At 29.9% G+C, this 15,722-nt stretch overlaps 1 protein-coding gene across 3 annotated transcripts; it reads right to left on the bottom strand.

Moving 5' to 3' along the window:
• Nucleotides 1–17: 17 nt before the first annotated feature.
• Nucleotides 18–7,316, bottom strand: LOC111301563 (glycerophosphodiester phosphodiesterase GDPDL3-like). Of its 3 annotated transcripts, none has more exons than XR_002691535.2 (10): nucleotides 7,083–7,316; nucleotides 5,340–5,633; nucleotides 4,213–4,328; nucleotides 3,568–4,075; nucleotides 3,023–3,061; nucleotides 2,592–2,876; nucleotides 1,987–2,129; nucleotides 760–1,240; nucleotides 234–635; nucleotides 18–141 (listed from the first exon to the last, which is right to left on the bottom strand). XR_002691535.2 is itself a non-coding variant. In XM_089744374.1 (10 exons), exons 4-10 carry the CDS (start codon nucleotides 4,270–4,272, stop codon nucleotides 337–339), a joined length of 1,815 nt encoding a protein of 604 aa, XP_089600500.1. In that variant the 5' UTR covers nucleotides 4,273–4,328; nucleotides 5,340–5,633; nucleotides 6,705–6,777; nucleotides 7,083–7,316; the 3' UTR covers nucleotides 18–336. The 3 variants fall into 3 exon arrangements, 2 of the variants coding, with proteins under 2 accessions (XP_089600500.1, XP_022753065.1); XM_089744374.1 differs by adding an exon at nucleotides 6,705–6,777 and having other exon boundaries at nucleotides 18–635; XM_022897330.2 differs by having other exon boundaries at nucleotides 18–635.
• Between the last annotated feature and the right edge of the window lie 8,406 nt (nucleotides 7,317–15,722).

A 15,722-nucleotide genomic window follows, 5' to 3' on the forward strand; every position in this document is an offset into this window, starting at 1 on the left:
TTTTTTTTAAATCAATCTTGAGATCCAAATCTTTTTCATGCTTTGATTATTTGATCCATAAACACAAAAGAACAATCACAAGATATCTTAGACCAAACAAATAGGGAATGGATCCATCAGATGCATGTACCGCTTGCATACCTACAAAAATAAAAGATAAAGAATTAGCTGCTGCTGCTTGGAGGGCGAGAAAGCTACAGAAAAAAAGTAATATTTGCAGCAAGCACTCTTACAGCAACAGCTTCAAGCTAATTGATATCCAAGCAATGTGATAGAAAAAGGGGAGGGGGGGGGGGGGGGCAAAATGGTTGCGAGCAGGCCGACTCTTCTACAGTGTCAAAACAATAAATAAATGGCGATAAGCATAGCCGTTAGCGGGGCAATGACACAGGCAGCAACTTTAGGCTGTCCATTTGGTGATGTTGGGGCTGTTGCAGCACCAGACAGATTAGAAGTTGGGGTTTTTGCAGCAACAGGAGGCAATGGGGGCTCAACAACATCTCCCTCGGTCAGGTAAGGGTTTGGAGCTTCAGCTGGTGGCAAGTATGGAAGTGTGATTAGTAGCCAAAGACCACCAGGCTGAACGGGGCTCATGTAACCAGGTATTTTACTGCCTCTGTTCAAGCATCGGTTCCCTAAAAACAGATTATCACATCAATACCAGTCTGTAACATAGAAAAAAGTCAGGTAGTCCAATGCGATGAAAATTTTATTGTTTCAGCATATAGTAGTACCAAATTTCAACCAGCAGGCACTTACTGCGGTATCTATCAGATGTCTTTGGGAAATCAGTAATGACACCATTAATTCCGGCTCCCATATAGAAGGAATTGATCTCAACAGTAGCATCAGAGAAGAAGTCCCATGCTTGAGATGTGAACTCGTTACTGAAGGTTTGAACAAATACAGAGAGATTAGCTGCTTGAAGTCTTGGTACAACATTTGTAACACCAGTGAGGAATGCTGCATTTTTGGGAAAGACGGAGTCCTTGCTAATGACCACAGCGCTAGCAAGTCTCTTAATATCATCAATTGTTCCACTTGGAGCACCACCGATATCTTCATCAACCTTGTAGACAAGCTTATAGTTGGTTTTACCCTTGAACTTCTTTAGAACAGAGCTATTACTGGACTGTATCATAACTGTCTGAGCTGTCTGTTCATCATAGCCGGCTTTGCTCAAGGCATTAAGCACTGCATCAGTTACACCAAATCCCTGCTCTGAAAGATAAGGAGCATTCTGAAAGGAATAAACAAGTCAAATGTGTCAAATATCTTTATAGATATTCCTGTTATGTTATCAAGGAAGAAACCATTTGAAATACAGATGTACAGAATTTATAGCTATTCACTAGCTCACGATTGTCATTATTGAAGATTTTAAGCAAATATTTTGCTACCCATAAAAGGGAAATAATCATGAAGATTACTCTTTTCAGTATCTATGAAGTTAGAAGATAGCCTTTCTGTCTCTATTAACATTATTTTGCAAGTTCAAACCAAATATGTTACATTAAATAGAAGAGAAGACAGTATTTCATCATTTGGAAAACAAAGTAAAGGTTTTTAAATCTTGAGTAACATTCAATTATGATAAGCATTAAAAGTTCTGGAAACCCTAGAATTAGTGAACTTTAGAGTGATTTAGGCAATGTATATATAGATGTCAAGTTCATAATGGTGACAGCTTCTTATGAAACTATGTTTCTGTGTTTCTTTGATCATTTGGCTCAATATATTTCCACGACATAACCCACAGCTACTGTAGTTAGGATTAGGACTCAATCTGATATGTTTCTCAGAATAATTAAGATACCATGCTAACAGTACCCCCTGGCATGACAGATAACCATTGCCACCATTTATAGTGCCTAGCCTCTTAACATCCATCATTAGGTTCAATAATGTAAGTAAAATAAAAATTATGGCAGTAAATTCCAATTGAAGAAACTTGAAGAGGAAATATACAGAATGGCAAGAACTGACCTCTATGCCGATTAAGACACCATGAAGAGAGCTAGCATTCTTTGCCATGGCTAAAAAGTCAGACAACGTTAAGAATTTTCCAGCATTTTTCAACTTCGGATTTCGAAACAATTGGAAATCTGATTGTGGACTTGATATTACGGCTACAGTGAAGTAATGATAGATTAAAACAGGGATGTTGAAAAAAAGTTGATGCCATTTATATCTATTTAAGAAATAAGAAGCCAGCTAAAATCTCAGCAACTAAAACACAGATTTAGATGATATAGAAAAGTAAATAAAACTAACAAAGTACTGTATTAAAGGAAACATTATCTCCCAAAGCAAGGTTTTATTCATGCCCCATCAATATGGCTAAGGGTAACAATCTTTCAAGGACAGAAAAAAAAAACATGAAAAGCATCCATAAAGCATCACAAAGTTTACAAATCCACTCAACGTGATATACAAACTTCAATCTATACTGAGTTAGACAACCTTAATTTTCAACATGTTATGTTTCTAAAAAGATTAAAGATTCTAGACATCCCAGCCGGCCCAAAAGAAAAAAAAGCAAAAGTTCAGTACAATAAAGAACAGGCAAATGAGCAATAAATTCAACTTACGTGTCAAGCTTTGAATATCACTCCATGACAGGTTGAAGGTAAATATTCCACTGCCTTGCCCAATCTCTGGAATTGTTGCTGTAAGATTGCTAAAACTTGATTGAGCAATTGTTGTGCTATCTATCAGATTTATAGAGCCCAAGCAAATAGGTGTTCCATCCCCTGTCATTTGAACAGGACAGTCGAGAACATCTACACCATCTTCAATTGCTTTTAAATATGCCAAGTCAGTACAACCAGGAAAGTCTCCACTCGCTCCATTTTTTGAGATGACCAAAAGGTCCGCTGTTGCATGCCGGCGAAAGAAAATAGGTTACAATGAACCTTATAACAATTGTTGGTGCCTTAAAACACACAATCTCATGACCATTACCAATAATTCTCAGCTATTAAAAAAAAAATCCCATCAGAAGCATTGTATAACAACATACCTTGTTTTGAAGCATTTTTCCCTAGGTGTGCAAAGCAATCTGCAATAAGAAACTAAAGTTAACATCTCAATGTTCTTACCTATTAGAACCAAAAGATATTGGTATCTGGTGAAAATAATAAAACCTTCCTTCCTTTCCATGATCAAACTAAGTTATTGTGTAGGGCATGTCAGACCAAGAAAGTAAAGAGAGATAGAAAAGGCAGACATAGTTTTGCTTCACCATCTTATTCATATTATGCAACTATAGCATGAAGCAGCATGAGGCAACAATGGAGAAAAAAAGCTAACAAAGTGCAAGATTCTTAATTGTACCCTTTTAGTCATAATGCAGGATATACTCCCTAATTTATGAAAACCAAAAGACAATCCCAAGAAGGCACCACAAGCCACCCCAACAAGTAAGTATCCTTGAGAATGATTTGAGTTTGACGATAACTTAACTTAAAAGGTAAATATCAGTGTATGAGATGCAAAAAAAAAAAAAAAAAATTGAAGAAATCTATGAGGATTCACATTGCATATACAAGCCAATATATAACTTACCTAGAGCTGCTGATGGAGTTATTGGGAAGTCAGATATCACCCCATCAACAGAGAAGTTTCCATTGTCAACAAACTTAAGATACTCAGCCACTGGATCATAGGAGTAACTGAAGCTAAATGGAACATCATTATAAAATTCTGATGCAAAAACTTCAAGCCTTTCTTTGTGAGCATCCAAGACAACTGAGGTAGAAGGTAGCAAGTAAAGACTTCCATCTACAGGCCATATATAAGACTTGGGTACAATGATTCCAGAGGCAAATGTCTTGATAAATGTGAGATTTTTTAAGAGAGAATCATAAGTCTGGTTGGTTGAAGGCTCCACATCGTTCTGTCCTAGAAACCGGAAGACAAGCTTTGTTGCGCTTCTTCGGAAACGTTCTGCAATACTTTGCAAGAAAGCCACCTCCGGTGATGAGATATAGTCAACGGTTACATTCACATTTCTGGTTACAGAAAGTACAAAGTTTCTCATACTCAAGTTGTGTTGTGCATAGAAAGCATCATGCTGCAAAAATTAAAAGACATTCAATTAAATCTAGAAACAGGAAGATGAAGTTCTACTAATTTAACAAGGGGACAAGAGGAGACAAGAGGGGGAAAAAGTAAGAAGAATGCATTATTAAGCATTAATCAATCCTTTACCTGAATATTCAACCAAAAGCCAGGTGGTTTAAATTGTGTATATGTATCCTGAACAGTCATAATTGTGTAACCATTGCCATCAAACTTATTAGTTCGAGAATAGACACCTTGAGTTACTGCCCAAATAACAAATAACATGTTAGAATGTGACACATCAAACAAATAGCAAAAAACAAAAAGAATTTACTACAAGTACATTCCAGAGCAAGTGATGCCAAACAAACTTATCAAAAAAATGCTGAACTTTACTAGGTAATAATCTTGGCAAGACAGCTAGCAGCATGTCAAAATTCAGAATTAATTACCTGATTGCTCGTAAAATTGCTTGAAATGGGTTCATAGTGGTTAGGAAATAAGTTAGTGTTGTTGAAATATTGACTCAAATCCCATAAGAGATTTGTTTGGGATTGGTTAGATATTGCTTAATGGACAAAAAGACTTGCAAAAGAAGAATTCTAAGAGAAAAGAGATTCTTAATAGATAAGTTTGTATGCTTATAAATAGGTGAAATCTCTATAGATTAGGTATTAAAAAAAGATATAAGAGAGTTACAGGGTTTTATGAGATAGACACCCCTTAGGACTAGCAGAGATTAATGTCTTTATGAGTGTGTATGTTGAAGTGGAAATTAAAGGAGACTGAGATAGTTCACATAGATATGGGTGCATGAGTGTATATGGATATATGTTTGTTTGAGTTGAGAATATTCTATAAGATTAGAAGAGATTGAGAGAATCTTATAAGTATTGATAATTGAGTGAAGTTGATATAATTTGTATGTTTGTAATTCTCAACAACTAGTAGATCTTATTTCTCATCCGTGGATATAAATCGGTTAGACCGAATCACGTTAAATTATAGTCTCTTGTGTATTTGATTGATCATTTGTTTTTGCTTTCGCTAACTTGATTGGATTGAGGTCTTTTGGCCTAACAAATGTTCTATAATTCAAAACTAAAAACTAATTTTGACACCATTAAGATGAACTTGGCACTCACAACTTCCTTAACTCTCCATCAAGCAAAGTTTGTGAAGATAATGATAATAATGAGAGTAATGAAAGATGCTGAAAACATTGATGATGACAGGAAAAAAGACAAAGAGGGTAAACTGTCAGCCGAACTTACAGATGACATTTCTGAGATCCTTGAGAGTGTAATCGATAGCAAACCATCCCTTGGTAGAGGCCCCATTAACAAGGTAAGCCTTCTGCTGATTCTCGTAAACCACTGCAATATCCGAATTATTGTCTAGCTTAAGATCAGGAAAGCAAATCCCAGCTGCATCTTTTGTTAATTGCACATCACACCACAAGATCACATCAGGTGGACCAGTTGACAAAGCCAAACTATAAGCATCAACACTGGAGTCTGCAAATATTCCAGAAAATCCACCACGTGCTATGACAAAGGGCGCATTCCCTGCAAAAGGAATCAAACGGTTTAGGCTTATTGAACAACATAAATTAAAAAGTGAGATAAACTTTACCAAATTTTGGTCCACTATGAATGCTAATATTAAATGCTTTTATGCATCCATAGACTGAAATGTCGTAGCTCACTATGCTGCCAGGAGAGGATATTGGAATTTTAAACTGCCCTAAAGTTATTATATTTTTTCATATATAACTTCCATTGGAAAATACATGGAAAGGGTACCATCCATGGGCGGACCTAATTCCAACATTTGTCATCAATGTTCTTCATAACAAAGCAAAGTTTAGAAATTTTTTTAGTTAACCTATTCAATAGAGGAAGAAGAACCATAATAAGCTTTTTTATATAGAAATAAAAGAACTTTACCTTTCTAAATTTGTTTATCCATTCTTTTAATAAGAAACAAAAAAGAAATTATTAAATCTCATTTAATAAAGAAAAACCATTTTAATTTAAGAAGGAAGAGTCAAAATACAAAGCAAAAATATTCAAAGAAGTAAATCACAAAAGACTTGAAGCTGCATTTTCCATCAATCTGTCAACAAAAATCGCAAATTTCTAACTCGTGAATAGATGAAATGAATAGAAGACTCAAAAATAGGCTTCCATTTCAAGGAAACCAAAAACAATAAACATTAAAAAGACTAAAAAGAAAAAAAAAACTGCATTTTATGGTTATTTCTAATGCATCCACTTCCTCAGAAACCAAAGTCGAAATAATAACTAAATTTCAAATAAAGGATCATAAATAGATAAGGAGAAAGGGAAAAAAAAAAAAAAAAAAAAGAAAAGATTTCCACTTTGCGAAGCATGGAAGTTGGAAATCAATCAAAACATGCATTTTACTCATCAATCTTCCACTTTTTGTAGGAAAGAAAGAGACATTAGATAAAATTTTCTTTTATAAGGAAAACCCTGGAAAGTTTTTTTTTTTTTTTTTCAGAATCGTGAAGTTTTCTCTTTATCTTTCCTCCGATTTTCTTTACAGACAGACAGAAAATGTTTAAGAAAAAAAAAGTGAAGCTCAAACCAGTAAAGTTTGAGCAATTTTCTTACCATTTTCCTTTCTTGGAAACGTGAAACTAGCTAAATTCAAAGGTAACGCAAGAAAAATCAGCTTCAACGAATCCTGCTCAAGGCTCAAGCAGCTCGAAGTTAGCTTAGTTTTAGCAATTTTCTCATTATTTCCTTCACTTTCGAGGAAACCAAACGAAAACTAGCCAACAATTAAGCTAAACATTGGAAAATCTGAAAATGGTTCCAGCTCAACAAGCTATTTCCTCAACATTGCCTCCTCTTTCTCAGCAACCAAACAGAAAACTAGCTAAAAAATCAAACAAGAAACTATAACCGAAAAAAAAAAACTTTTCTCTCATCACTTAATTAATTTAGAAAAAAAGAAAATAAAGAAAGAATCTACAGAAAGAAACGAACCGCTCAGAGTCTGCCAACGAGAAAGATTAGTAGATCCTTTAGCAGAAACCAAAGCTACTGAAGCTAACAAAGCTTGAACTACAAAAACGGCAATCGAAATGCCACGTAAGCTTCGCATTGCCGGAAACATCTCCTCCGCTGACAACTCAGCTCACCTCCTCCACTGATCTCCGCCGCCGATTTACTCCTTCGTAAACTGTGCAAGATTAGAAAGAGAAAAATACTGAACATTTTAGGCTGGCTGTTATGTTGGTTTCAGTATTTAAATTATTCAATTGTAATTAATTAAAATTATTTAATTGTGATTTTTAGTTAATTAAATGAGCTTTTGAGTTTTTCTCCACCGACTTACGCGTTGTCCTAAGCTCGGCTCGAGCCTGTCCAAGGAAGGTTCACGGCTTTTCAGAGGTTTTTGTCCTAAGCTGTGGGACAAGGATTGAGTGTAATCGCTTCCACACGATTATGATGAACCCCAAAAATTTTTATATTTGTGGTTTTGATTTTTTTTTACTTTATTTAATCATTTAAAAATAAATATGGTAATTTAAAATGTGATATAAAAATAATAAAAAAATAACATAAAAATAATTTAATTTAAAATTTTAAAAAAATTATATATAAATTTAATAAATTTAATAAATATATTTTATATTTTCATATCAATATAAATAATATATAATTTTTTATATAAAATATTATATAAATATATAAATTATTTATATTTTATACTATATAAATATATAAATATATAAATTTATTTAAAATTGAATTTATATTTAATCACGTACAAGAGAATTATTACAAGAATAAATTTAAAGTTACATTTGACTTTCATTTTGAAAAAAATTTTTGGGTTATTGATAAACTGATAAAGACAGAACGAAAATTGTAGAAAAATAATGATAGTAATTATAGATAATATGATAAAAAAATTAATAATTATATATAATGAGGAAAATTTCATTTAAGTCGGTGTAAATGTTATATTTTTTAATTATTGAATTTAGATTAAAACAAAATGTTTTATATAACACTTATTCTGATATAATTAAATTTCTACTGATATATTTTAATATAATATTTTGTACAAAAAATTATAAATCAATTTATTTGACAAGAAAATAGTCAATTTTTATTGTCATTTAAATCAGGGTCCCATTTTTTGTAAAGGGCAATGCCGGAGTTTTGAATTCATGTGAAAAATATATATTTTTTAAATTATTTAAAAAATAAGTAAAATTTAAAAACATCCGTAATTAAAAAAATTGTTTTTTGAATTTTATTTTATTTTTAAATGATACCTCATTTGCCTAACGATGCACATTATTTTTTTTAATTTAATATTTTAAAAATAATATAATAATATAATATAAATATAATATGATTTAAAAATAAAACTAAGATAATTTAAAATTTTAATAATTATTATATATAATTTTTAAAAAATAAAAATATATATTATATTTTTTGTATCAATATAAATTTTTGTATATAATTTTTATATAAAATATAATATAAATATATAAATTTTTATATTTTATATAACACTAATTTTTTTTTTTCTGTTATTTCTCCCTTTGGCAGCATCCTTATTGTCTTTCTTTCATCCAATGAAATTATTATGCATAGTGATTATGACATCGAAATTTCAGAAACTTAGATCAGACTCTTTCTCAGTGAAGATTTTCCTCTGCCAAATTCATGATGAATATGCTGGTCCAAAAATTTAATGGCCATCAAAACCTATAATAATAGCTGCAAATGTTCTGGCCTGCACCAATTATAGGGACAGCCAGCTCATCCCAGGCCCCAGCCACTGAATTACTGGACTGAACCAATCAAAGAAATGGACCCATTTTTGTCCCATGGCTGGAGCCTCCAACCCGAGCCAGCAATTTGATGGGGTTAGTCATGAGTGGGGGTGCACCAAGCCACCAAGTTTCCGATTGGAGGACAGCTAGATGGGATCAACAACAACATGGTTATTAAGCAAGTTCCACGTGGGATAAGCCAATTCGTTGCCCGCCACCGCGAGGTCACCGAAACGCGCAAAATGCTCATGATCCAACTGGAGTGATAATGATTGCATTCGAATCGATTCAATTTTTTAAATATAATATAATATAAAAATTTTAAAATTTTGATTTAAATTTAAATTAAATTTTTTTATGATTCAAATCAATTTGATTATTAATAAGTGATTTGTTTAATCAATTAGATTTATTTTTTTCGATGAAAATTTTTTTTTTTCGAGTCTTATCGATGGTTATTTATTGAAATTATTTTAAATATATGATCTACAATCATTTGTTTTAAATTGTCAAATACGACACATCTTATATTGATTTGAAGGATTGAGCAACTTATCTATCATCAAATTTTTTATGAACAAAAAAAATCAATTGGATTAAATTTTATTGATTTAATTTAATTTAATTTATCAATTTTTGAATTTTATTATTTTTATATATTTAAATAGATTTTAATATAAATTTTTTTTTATTTTATAAAAATTTAAAAAATTTAATAAAGATTAATAAAAATAAATAATTCAATTTGATTTAATTTTTAATTTTTTAATTTGAAATTAAATTCAAAATATAATATATATACATTTAATATTTAAATTTAATTCTAAATAAAAAATCAAATTAAATATTATAATTTCAAATTAATCTTTTATTTTTTGATTTTTTTTTTCACCCTTACTCTAATGTAGGATACTGAGATCCCACCACAAGGAAGAAAAAAAATGACTAAGATTTGCAGCAAATTGTGGCAATTCCAATTAGTATAAAATTTTGATGATGAAATTGAAACATTTAGCAAATTGTGTTTGGACGTGGGATTTTGTGGGGTTGATATTCAATGCATGAACAACAAACCTTTTTTTTGGTTTAAATTGATGGTAATTTTTTTTAAGCAGGCTTTTTTCTATAACATGATTATTAGAGATTTTTCTAAATTTTGCTTTAATTTTGGTCTGAACGTATTAAAGATGTATTCTTTTACATTAATTTGATACATTTTAAAATTTTATCAACTTTGATCAATAAAAAAAAAATTAAATAGTGGTCGTTAAACCAAGTAAAATATTTTATGAAATTAGCATAGTAATCGAAAAATATAATATGAAAAGCTATTTTAATAGGGAAGTCAAAAATGTTAAAATTGATTTTAATAAGATTTGATGATTTATATATTCGTATTATATAAAATATTAAAATTCGTGTATTTATATTATATTTTATATAAAAATTAAGTATTATAATTTTTATTAATATAAAAATATGAAATATTTTTTTATTTTATTAAATTCATATATAGTTATAATTAAAATTTTAAGTTGTATTGTCGTTATATCTTATTTTCGTATTATATTACTGTGTTGTATTTTAAATTATCTAATCTCTTAACACGATCACATATAAATGCATGTTGAATGGTTAGGGTTCCTAATTTTAAAGTAAGAATGTAAGCTGGCCACCATCCTATTATAAACTTTGGGAGCTTAACATTAATGTTAACATCATAGTTTTACAAATATAGGAAACTATAATCTTATAAATGTTGCAGAAAAAATCACAAACACATGGTAGGGCATGTGTTGGTTAGCTCTATGTATTTATATATGTTGTCAGGTTTTGGCACACGCAAACATAATTTATCCTCTCTCTTTGTACCCAAGACAAAATAATTATGTACCCATCTTCACTCTTTATTTTGTTACATTTTTATATTTTGGATTATATGATGTAAATTTTTTTTTTATAATACAATTTAGGAACATTTTCAAGTTTTCTTGGACCTAATTATTTTTTTCGGAAATTTTAAGAATGTAATTTTCATATTTATTTAATGGATTTAGAATTTTATTTGTAGTTAAAATTTATTGTATTTATTTTGTGTGTTTGTTTTGAAATTTGATTGGAAATATTGGTTTTTGAGAGTGTGTTTAGTATATAAAATTAGAATAGGATAAAATAAGATAATGTTATAAATAAGATTAAATTAAATAATATTATTTTATCTTATGTTTGATATATGTAAATATTAAAATAGGATAATTTATTTGTTGATTAAAATTATTTTTTCTCAAAATTTATATAATTTAAATTATTAATGTAACTTCTAAAAATATAATAGGATATGTAAGTTTAATTTCATAAATTAAAAATAAATTTTTTTATTTTAGAAAGATTGAATCATAGATAATTAATTTTTTTTATAAATTTATCCATTTTTTATATAAAAATCAAATATAATATAAAATAATTATCATTTTATTATTGTATTATATCCATTATTATATGCATGATAGATAATTTAAAAGATATCCTTAACTTGCCTTGGTAGTTACTATACAGAAGATAGCATAAGCTATCCATCTGGGGGAAAAAACAAGTTTCATGAATTGACATTAAGTGCCTCAACTACTAGATTGAAGTAGACCAATGCAATAGTACAAAGCTTGGGGGTTTCTCTAATCATATTACCACCGAAAACAAAAAAATCAAACAAGGGAGAGAGAGATTCAATAAATCCAGAGAAAGCCCAAGCAGGAATCTCAAACTGGGCCTTACCCTGCAATCTTCTAGCAAATCCTTCAACAGATGGCAAAAACTTTATCCATTTCTGAGTTTTCAGACCTTTTTGCAACAAAAAAATATCAGGGTTTTGTTGGCACCTGGCAATATCCATGCAAGTGAAACCCTACGTGCCATTGCCAACTGCCTATGCTCAATTTTCCTGGCAAACTCATCACTCTTGTTTCTCTAGTTTTCCATCTCATAATCAACTTCCAATCTGACAATTCCAAGTTGATCACCATCTAATGAAAAAAGAATGCAGAATCAAGTATAGAAGGAAGAAAAATTAATGGAGATGTTTGAGTTTATAAGAAAACCTAGCTCAGCAGCATGAAAGGATGCATAGCTGGAACAATAATCTTATTCTTGAGCAAAGGAAAAAGCTCTCACATCCTAAGATCCAGTGAAGAACTGTTCTTCATATATCTCCTTCCACGGGTAAGGTCAATTTTCATATGTCATGCGCATTTTTTGTCTGTTGAGCTAACTTGGCTTTTGAAACTCCATAACTTCATTATGTGCTGGTTCACTTGCAGATTTCAGAATTTTATAACCATTATGCTGTATGGAATAATCGGGCTTTTCATCTCAGCCTCAATTATTACAGCTGGTAATTTTGATTCCATCTAGGCTTCGGTTTTTTCCCTATTGGTTTGTCAGGTGTTGTTTATGCAACAACTTGCATCAATTAGTATTATTAATTCATGGATTGTACTCTTGTCCCAGGCAGTTGGTGGCTGTTTCCCAAGCTAGGTTTTGTTGGTTTGATGGCATCGACGCAGTTTTTTTCGTGTTCACATGAATCATGATATCCAATTTTTGTATAAAATATAACATAAATACACCAATTATCAATATTTTATACAATACAAATACATGGATTCTAGTCTACAGGAGAATATCAAGGTGAGATGCTTAATGATGTTATATTGTCAACTAATATTCCCTTGCAGGGTTAATTTCTTATGTTTTGGTATAGCTTTTACAAGAGTTGTGTGTGAATTTCATGATATTCTGTTTCAGCTGTATCAACTGATACAGTGTGTACATTGCAGGTTGGTCAGTCTGCAATATTATTTCACAGGGGGATGTTTTCAGGTTTGATTACTTCCTTGTAGGTTCTTCATCAAGATGAAACTCCTTTATTATACAGCCTAGTCTTTGGAGAATTAGTGAATGATGCAACACCAATTGTCCTCTTCAACGCAATTCAAAAGATCGATGTTACAAGAATTAACAGCAGCCAGCAGAACACCTCTCCAGTTGAATGGAGATTTCTTTTACCCGTTCTCAACAAGTACAGCTCTTGGAGTTACTATGAGTTACTGCTCTTTAGCCTTTTTTCTGATAGTAAATGTCGAATATTATAGCCAACAATTAATCCCGAAACAACCGTATGATTTGTTAATAGAATGTTATGCTAGACTCTTAGTTAAAGTGACCACAGACAAAATCCGGGTAGCCTCAAGTACGGAAAAAAGTCAAATATTATAGTATTAGGCTTCACTCTTGTGACTTGTCTTGGTACTTCTTAATCTTGGCACGTTTATTTCTTGATTACCATCATCTCACTGTTAATTTCATGAAATTGTCATAGCCAATGGTAAGCTCAGACTGATGACAATAAATTTGCCCTTTTTTCGAACCACTATCTCGGATTTTAATGTTGTTAGCAGCATGATTGCTTTGGAGTGTTAGATAGCAGTATGCTATAGGGGTTGAATTAAAGTGGATGCAATTCACTTGAAGTGCTTCAGGCTGCAAGCAACAAAAGATATCAATCGGAAAGCAACTTAGAACAATAAAATTGTATGCAATTTTTATGTTACCAAAGATGAAATTCAGGTCTTAAATCTATAATCTGCATCATTTTGTTCTTCAAAATTGTTTTGTTAAGACTTACCCCCTGCATTGTGGTGGTGTGGGAAGATTATGATTAGGCCTAATAATCTAAAATATAATATGTTGACACAACATGAGCACTATTCGAATATAGAACACGAAGTTGAACAGGGGTGAAAGCAAGAATTGGACGAAGGAGGTGCCAAATAGTAATTTCAAAGAGGAAAGGGGTCAAAGTAATATTTTGATAGATCAGAGTACTGTAGCATAAAAGAGGTGAAAACTTTTAAGGCGGTCATGACCTTTGCTTATCCCCTTCGACTTCGTACAGTTTAAAATTTTAATAATAAATAAAAATTTAATAAAATCAAAATTATATTTTTTATATTTTTATACAATTAATTTTTATATAAAATATTATATAAATATATAAATTTTAATATTTTACATAATATAAATATTTAAATTATCGAATCTAATTACGACGACGCACGTTCAAGGCAGAAAGAGCACGTTCCCTTTCCAAAAAATAAATGTCGTGCATGGAAAGGATATGGTCGGTGGCTGGCTGTGAAACGAAATGAGTGTACGAACATTGAGCAATTAGATAGCAACGATTAAAGTTTATTATTACTTATTTATTTTTATTTAAGATTGTTGAAATCTGAATTTTTTATCCTTTATAAAATTTCAACATTTTATTATGAAATTTAAAAATAATATTATTGGTAAATATGATAATTTTATTATTTTAATTTATTTTTATAATAAAACATTAGAATATCTAATTAATAAATGCGGATGTGATGGGGATTGGGGGACAGAATGACTCTGATTGGATCCAATTATTTCTCATCATTTTCTCAAGGCCCTAAGAGATCTTCCAAGAAAGGTTAAAATGGGAACATTCTCTCTCATTTTCCAATCAAATCATAGATTTTGGTACTAAATCTTAATTTTTCTATAAACTTTTTGGCAAAACCATTGTAATCACAATAAAGTATTTGGTTTGGCCCCAACAGGCTGCTGTCGCGGGTCCCGTTAGAATTTCAACTCCCATCCGATTTGGAGAGATCCTCTGAGCTTGGATCGGTTTATGGACCGTGACACTGCTGTTTCACAATCACTGTCTTTAGTCCACAGCTTAGATTTAATAAAAATTATTTTGTTAATTGAATTTAACAATTTTTAATTTTAAGTTATCCACCAAAATGTGAAAATTCTTATAAATTTAAATAAAAATTGACTAAAAAATTACAATTTATTAAATAAATTTAAATATAATTTTTTAGGTCCGTTTAAATTTTAAGTTGATTTTAGATAAAAAAAAATTAAAATTTGAGTTTAGTTTCATTAGATCCGAATAAAATCTATATAATTAAAATATTATAATTATATAAATATATATTTAAATTTTTATGTTTAAATTGGATTTTAAAAAATAATTTTTTATTTTTTATTATATAAATTAAATTTAATAGGTAAATTTAAGATTTATTTTTTTTCATTTGAGCATGACTCGAGAAAATTTTAAAATTTGAAATATCGAATAGGATCAAATTTAGATAAATATATAAATTATTAATATCAAATATGAATTTATCTTAAATTCGATTCGATCATGAACACCTTTAATTTGAAACAAAAGTGAGAAAAAAATCAAAAAAATTAAATTTGATTCGAAACTATAATATTTGATTTAGTGTGAATCGATTTTTTAATTTAATTTAGATTAAAATCGGATATTAAATGTATACATTAAGTTTGAAATAAATTTTGGATCAAAATTTAAAAAATAAAAAAATAAACAAAATAAAATTATATGTTTTTATTAGTTTTTATATATTTTAAATTTTTATAAAATAAAAATAATTATTATATATATAAATCTATTTAAATATATTAAAAATTTATTAAAATAATATATAAAAATAAAAAAATTTAAAAACTAATAAATTGGATTAAATTAATAAAATTTAATTTAAATTAGATCGATTTAAAAAAAAATTTCAGATTTTAAAAATTTTTAATATTATGTATTATAAAAAAATTAAATCAAATTAACAATTATCATCCCTTATTTAAAATATGCATCTTCCAATTTTATTTTTATTTTACATTTTTTTTAAGATTGGCAATTGGCAAGTACAATGAAAATCCATCCAAAAGTCGTTACACAAGATCCCAAACTCCACGCCCACCTATACAT

This window comes from Durio zibethinus, chromosome 15 (genome assembly GCF_047325235.1).
Source record: "Durio zibethinus cultivar Kanyao isolate XHJ-2024 chromosome 15, ASM4732523v1, whole genome shotgun sequence".
NCBI lineage: Eukaryota > Viridiplantae > Streptophyta > Magnoliopsida > Malvales > Malvaceae > Durio > Durio zibethinus.

Bases quoted from the DNA above. Each gene is read 5' to 3' on its own strand.
- LOC111301563 (XM_022897330.2), bottom strand. From the start codon at position 7,212: ATGTTTCCGGCAATGCGAAGCTTACGTGGCATTTCGATTGCCGTTTTT. The intron at 5,634-7,082 runs GTTCGTTTCTTT...TTCCTTTTGCAG, and splicing joins TCGTTGGCAGACTCTGAGCG to GGAATGCGCCCTTTGTCATA. The intron at 2,877-3,022 runs GTATGTTGTTAT...GGCATGCAACAG, and splicing joins GAAAAATGCTTCAAAACAAG to CGGACCTTTTGGTCATCTCA.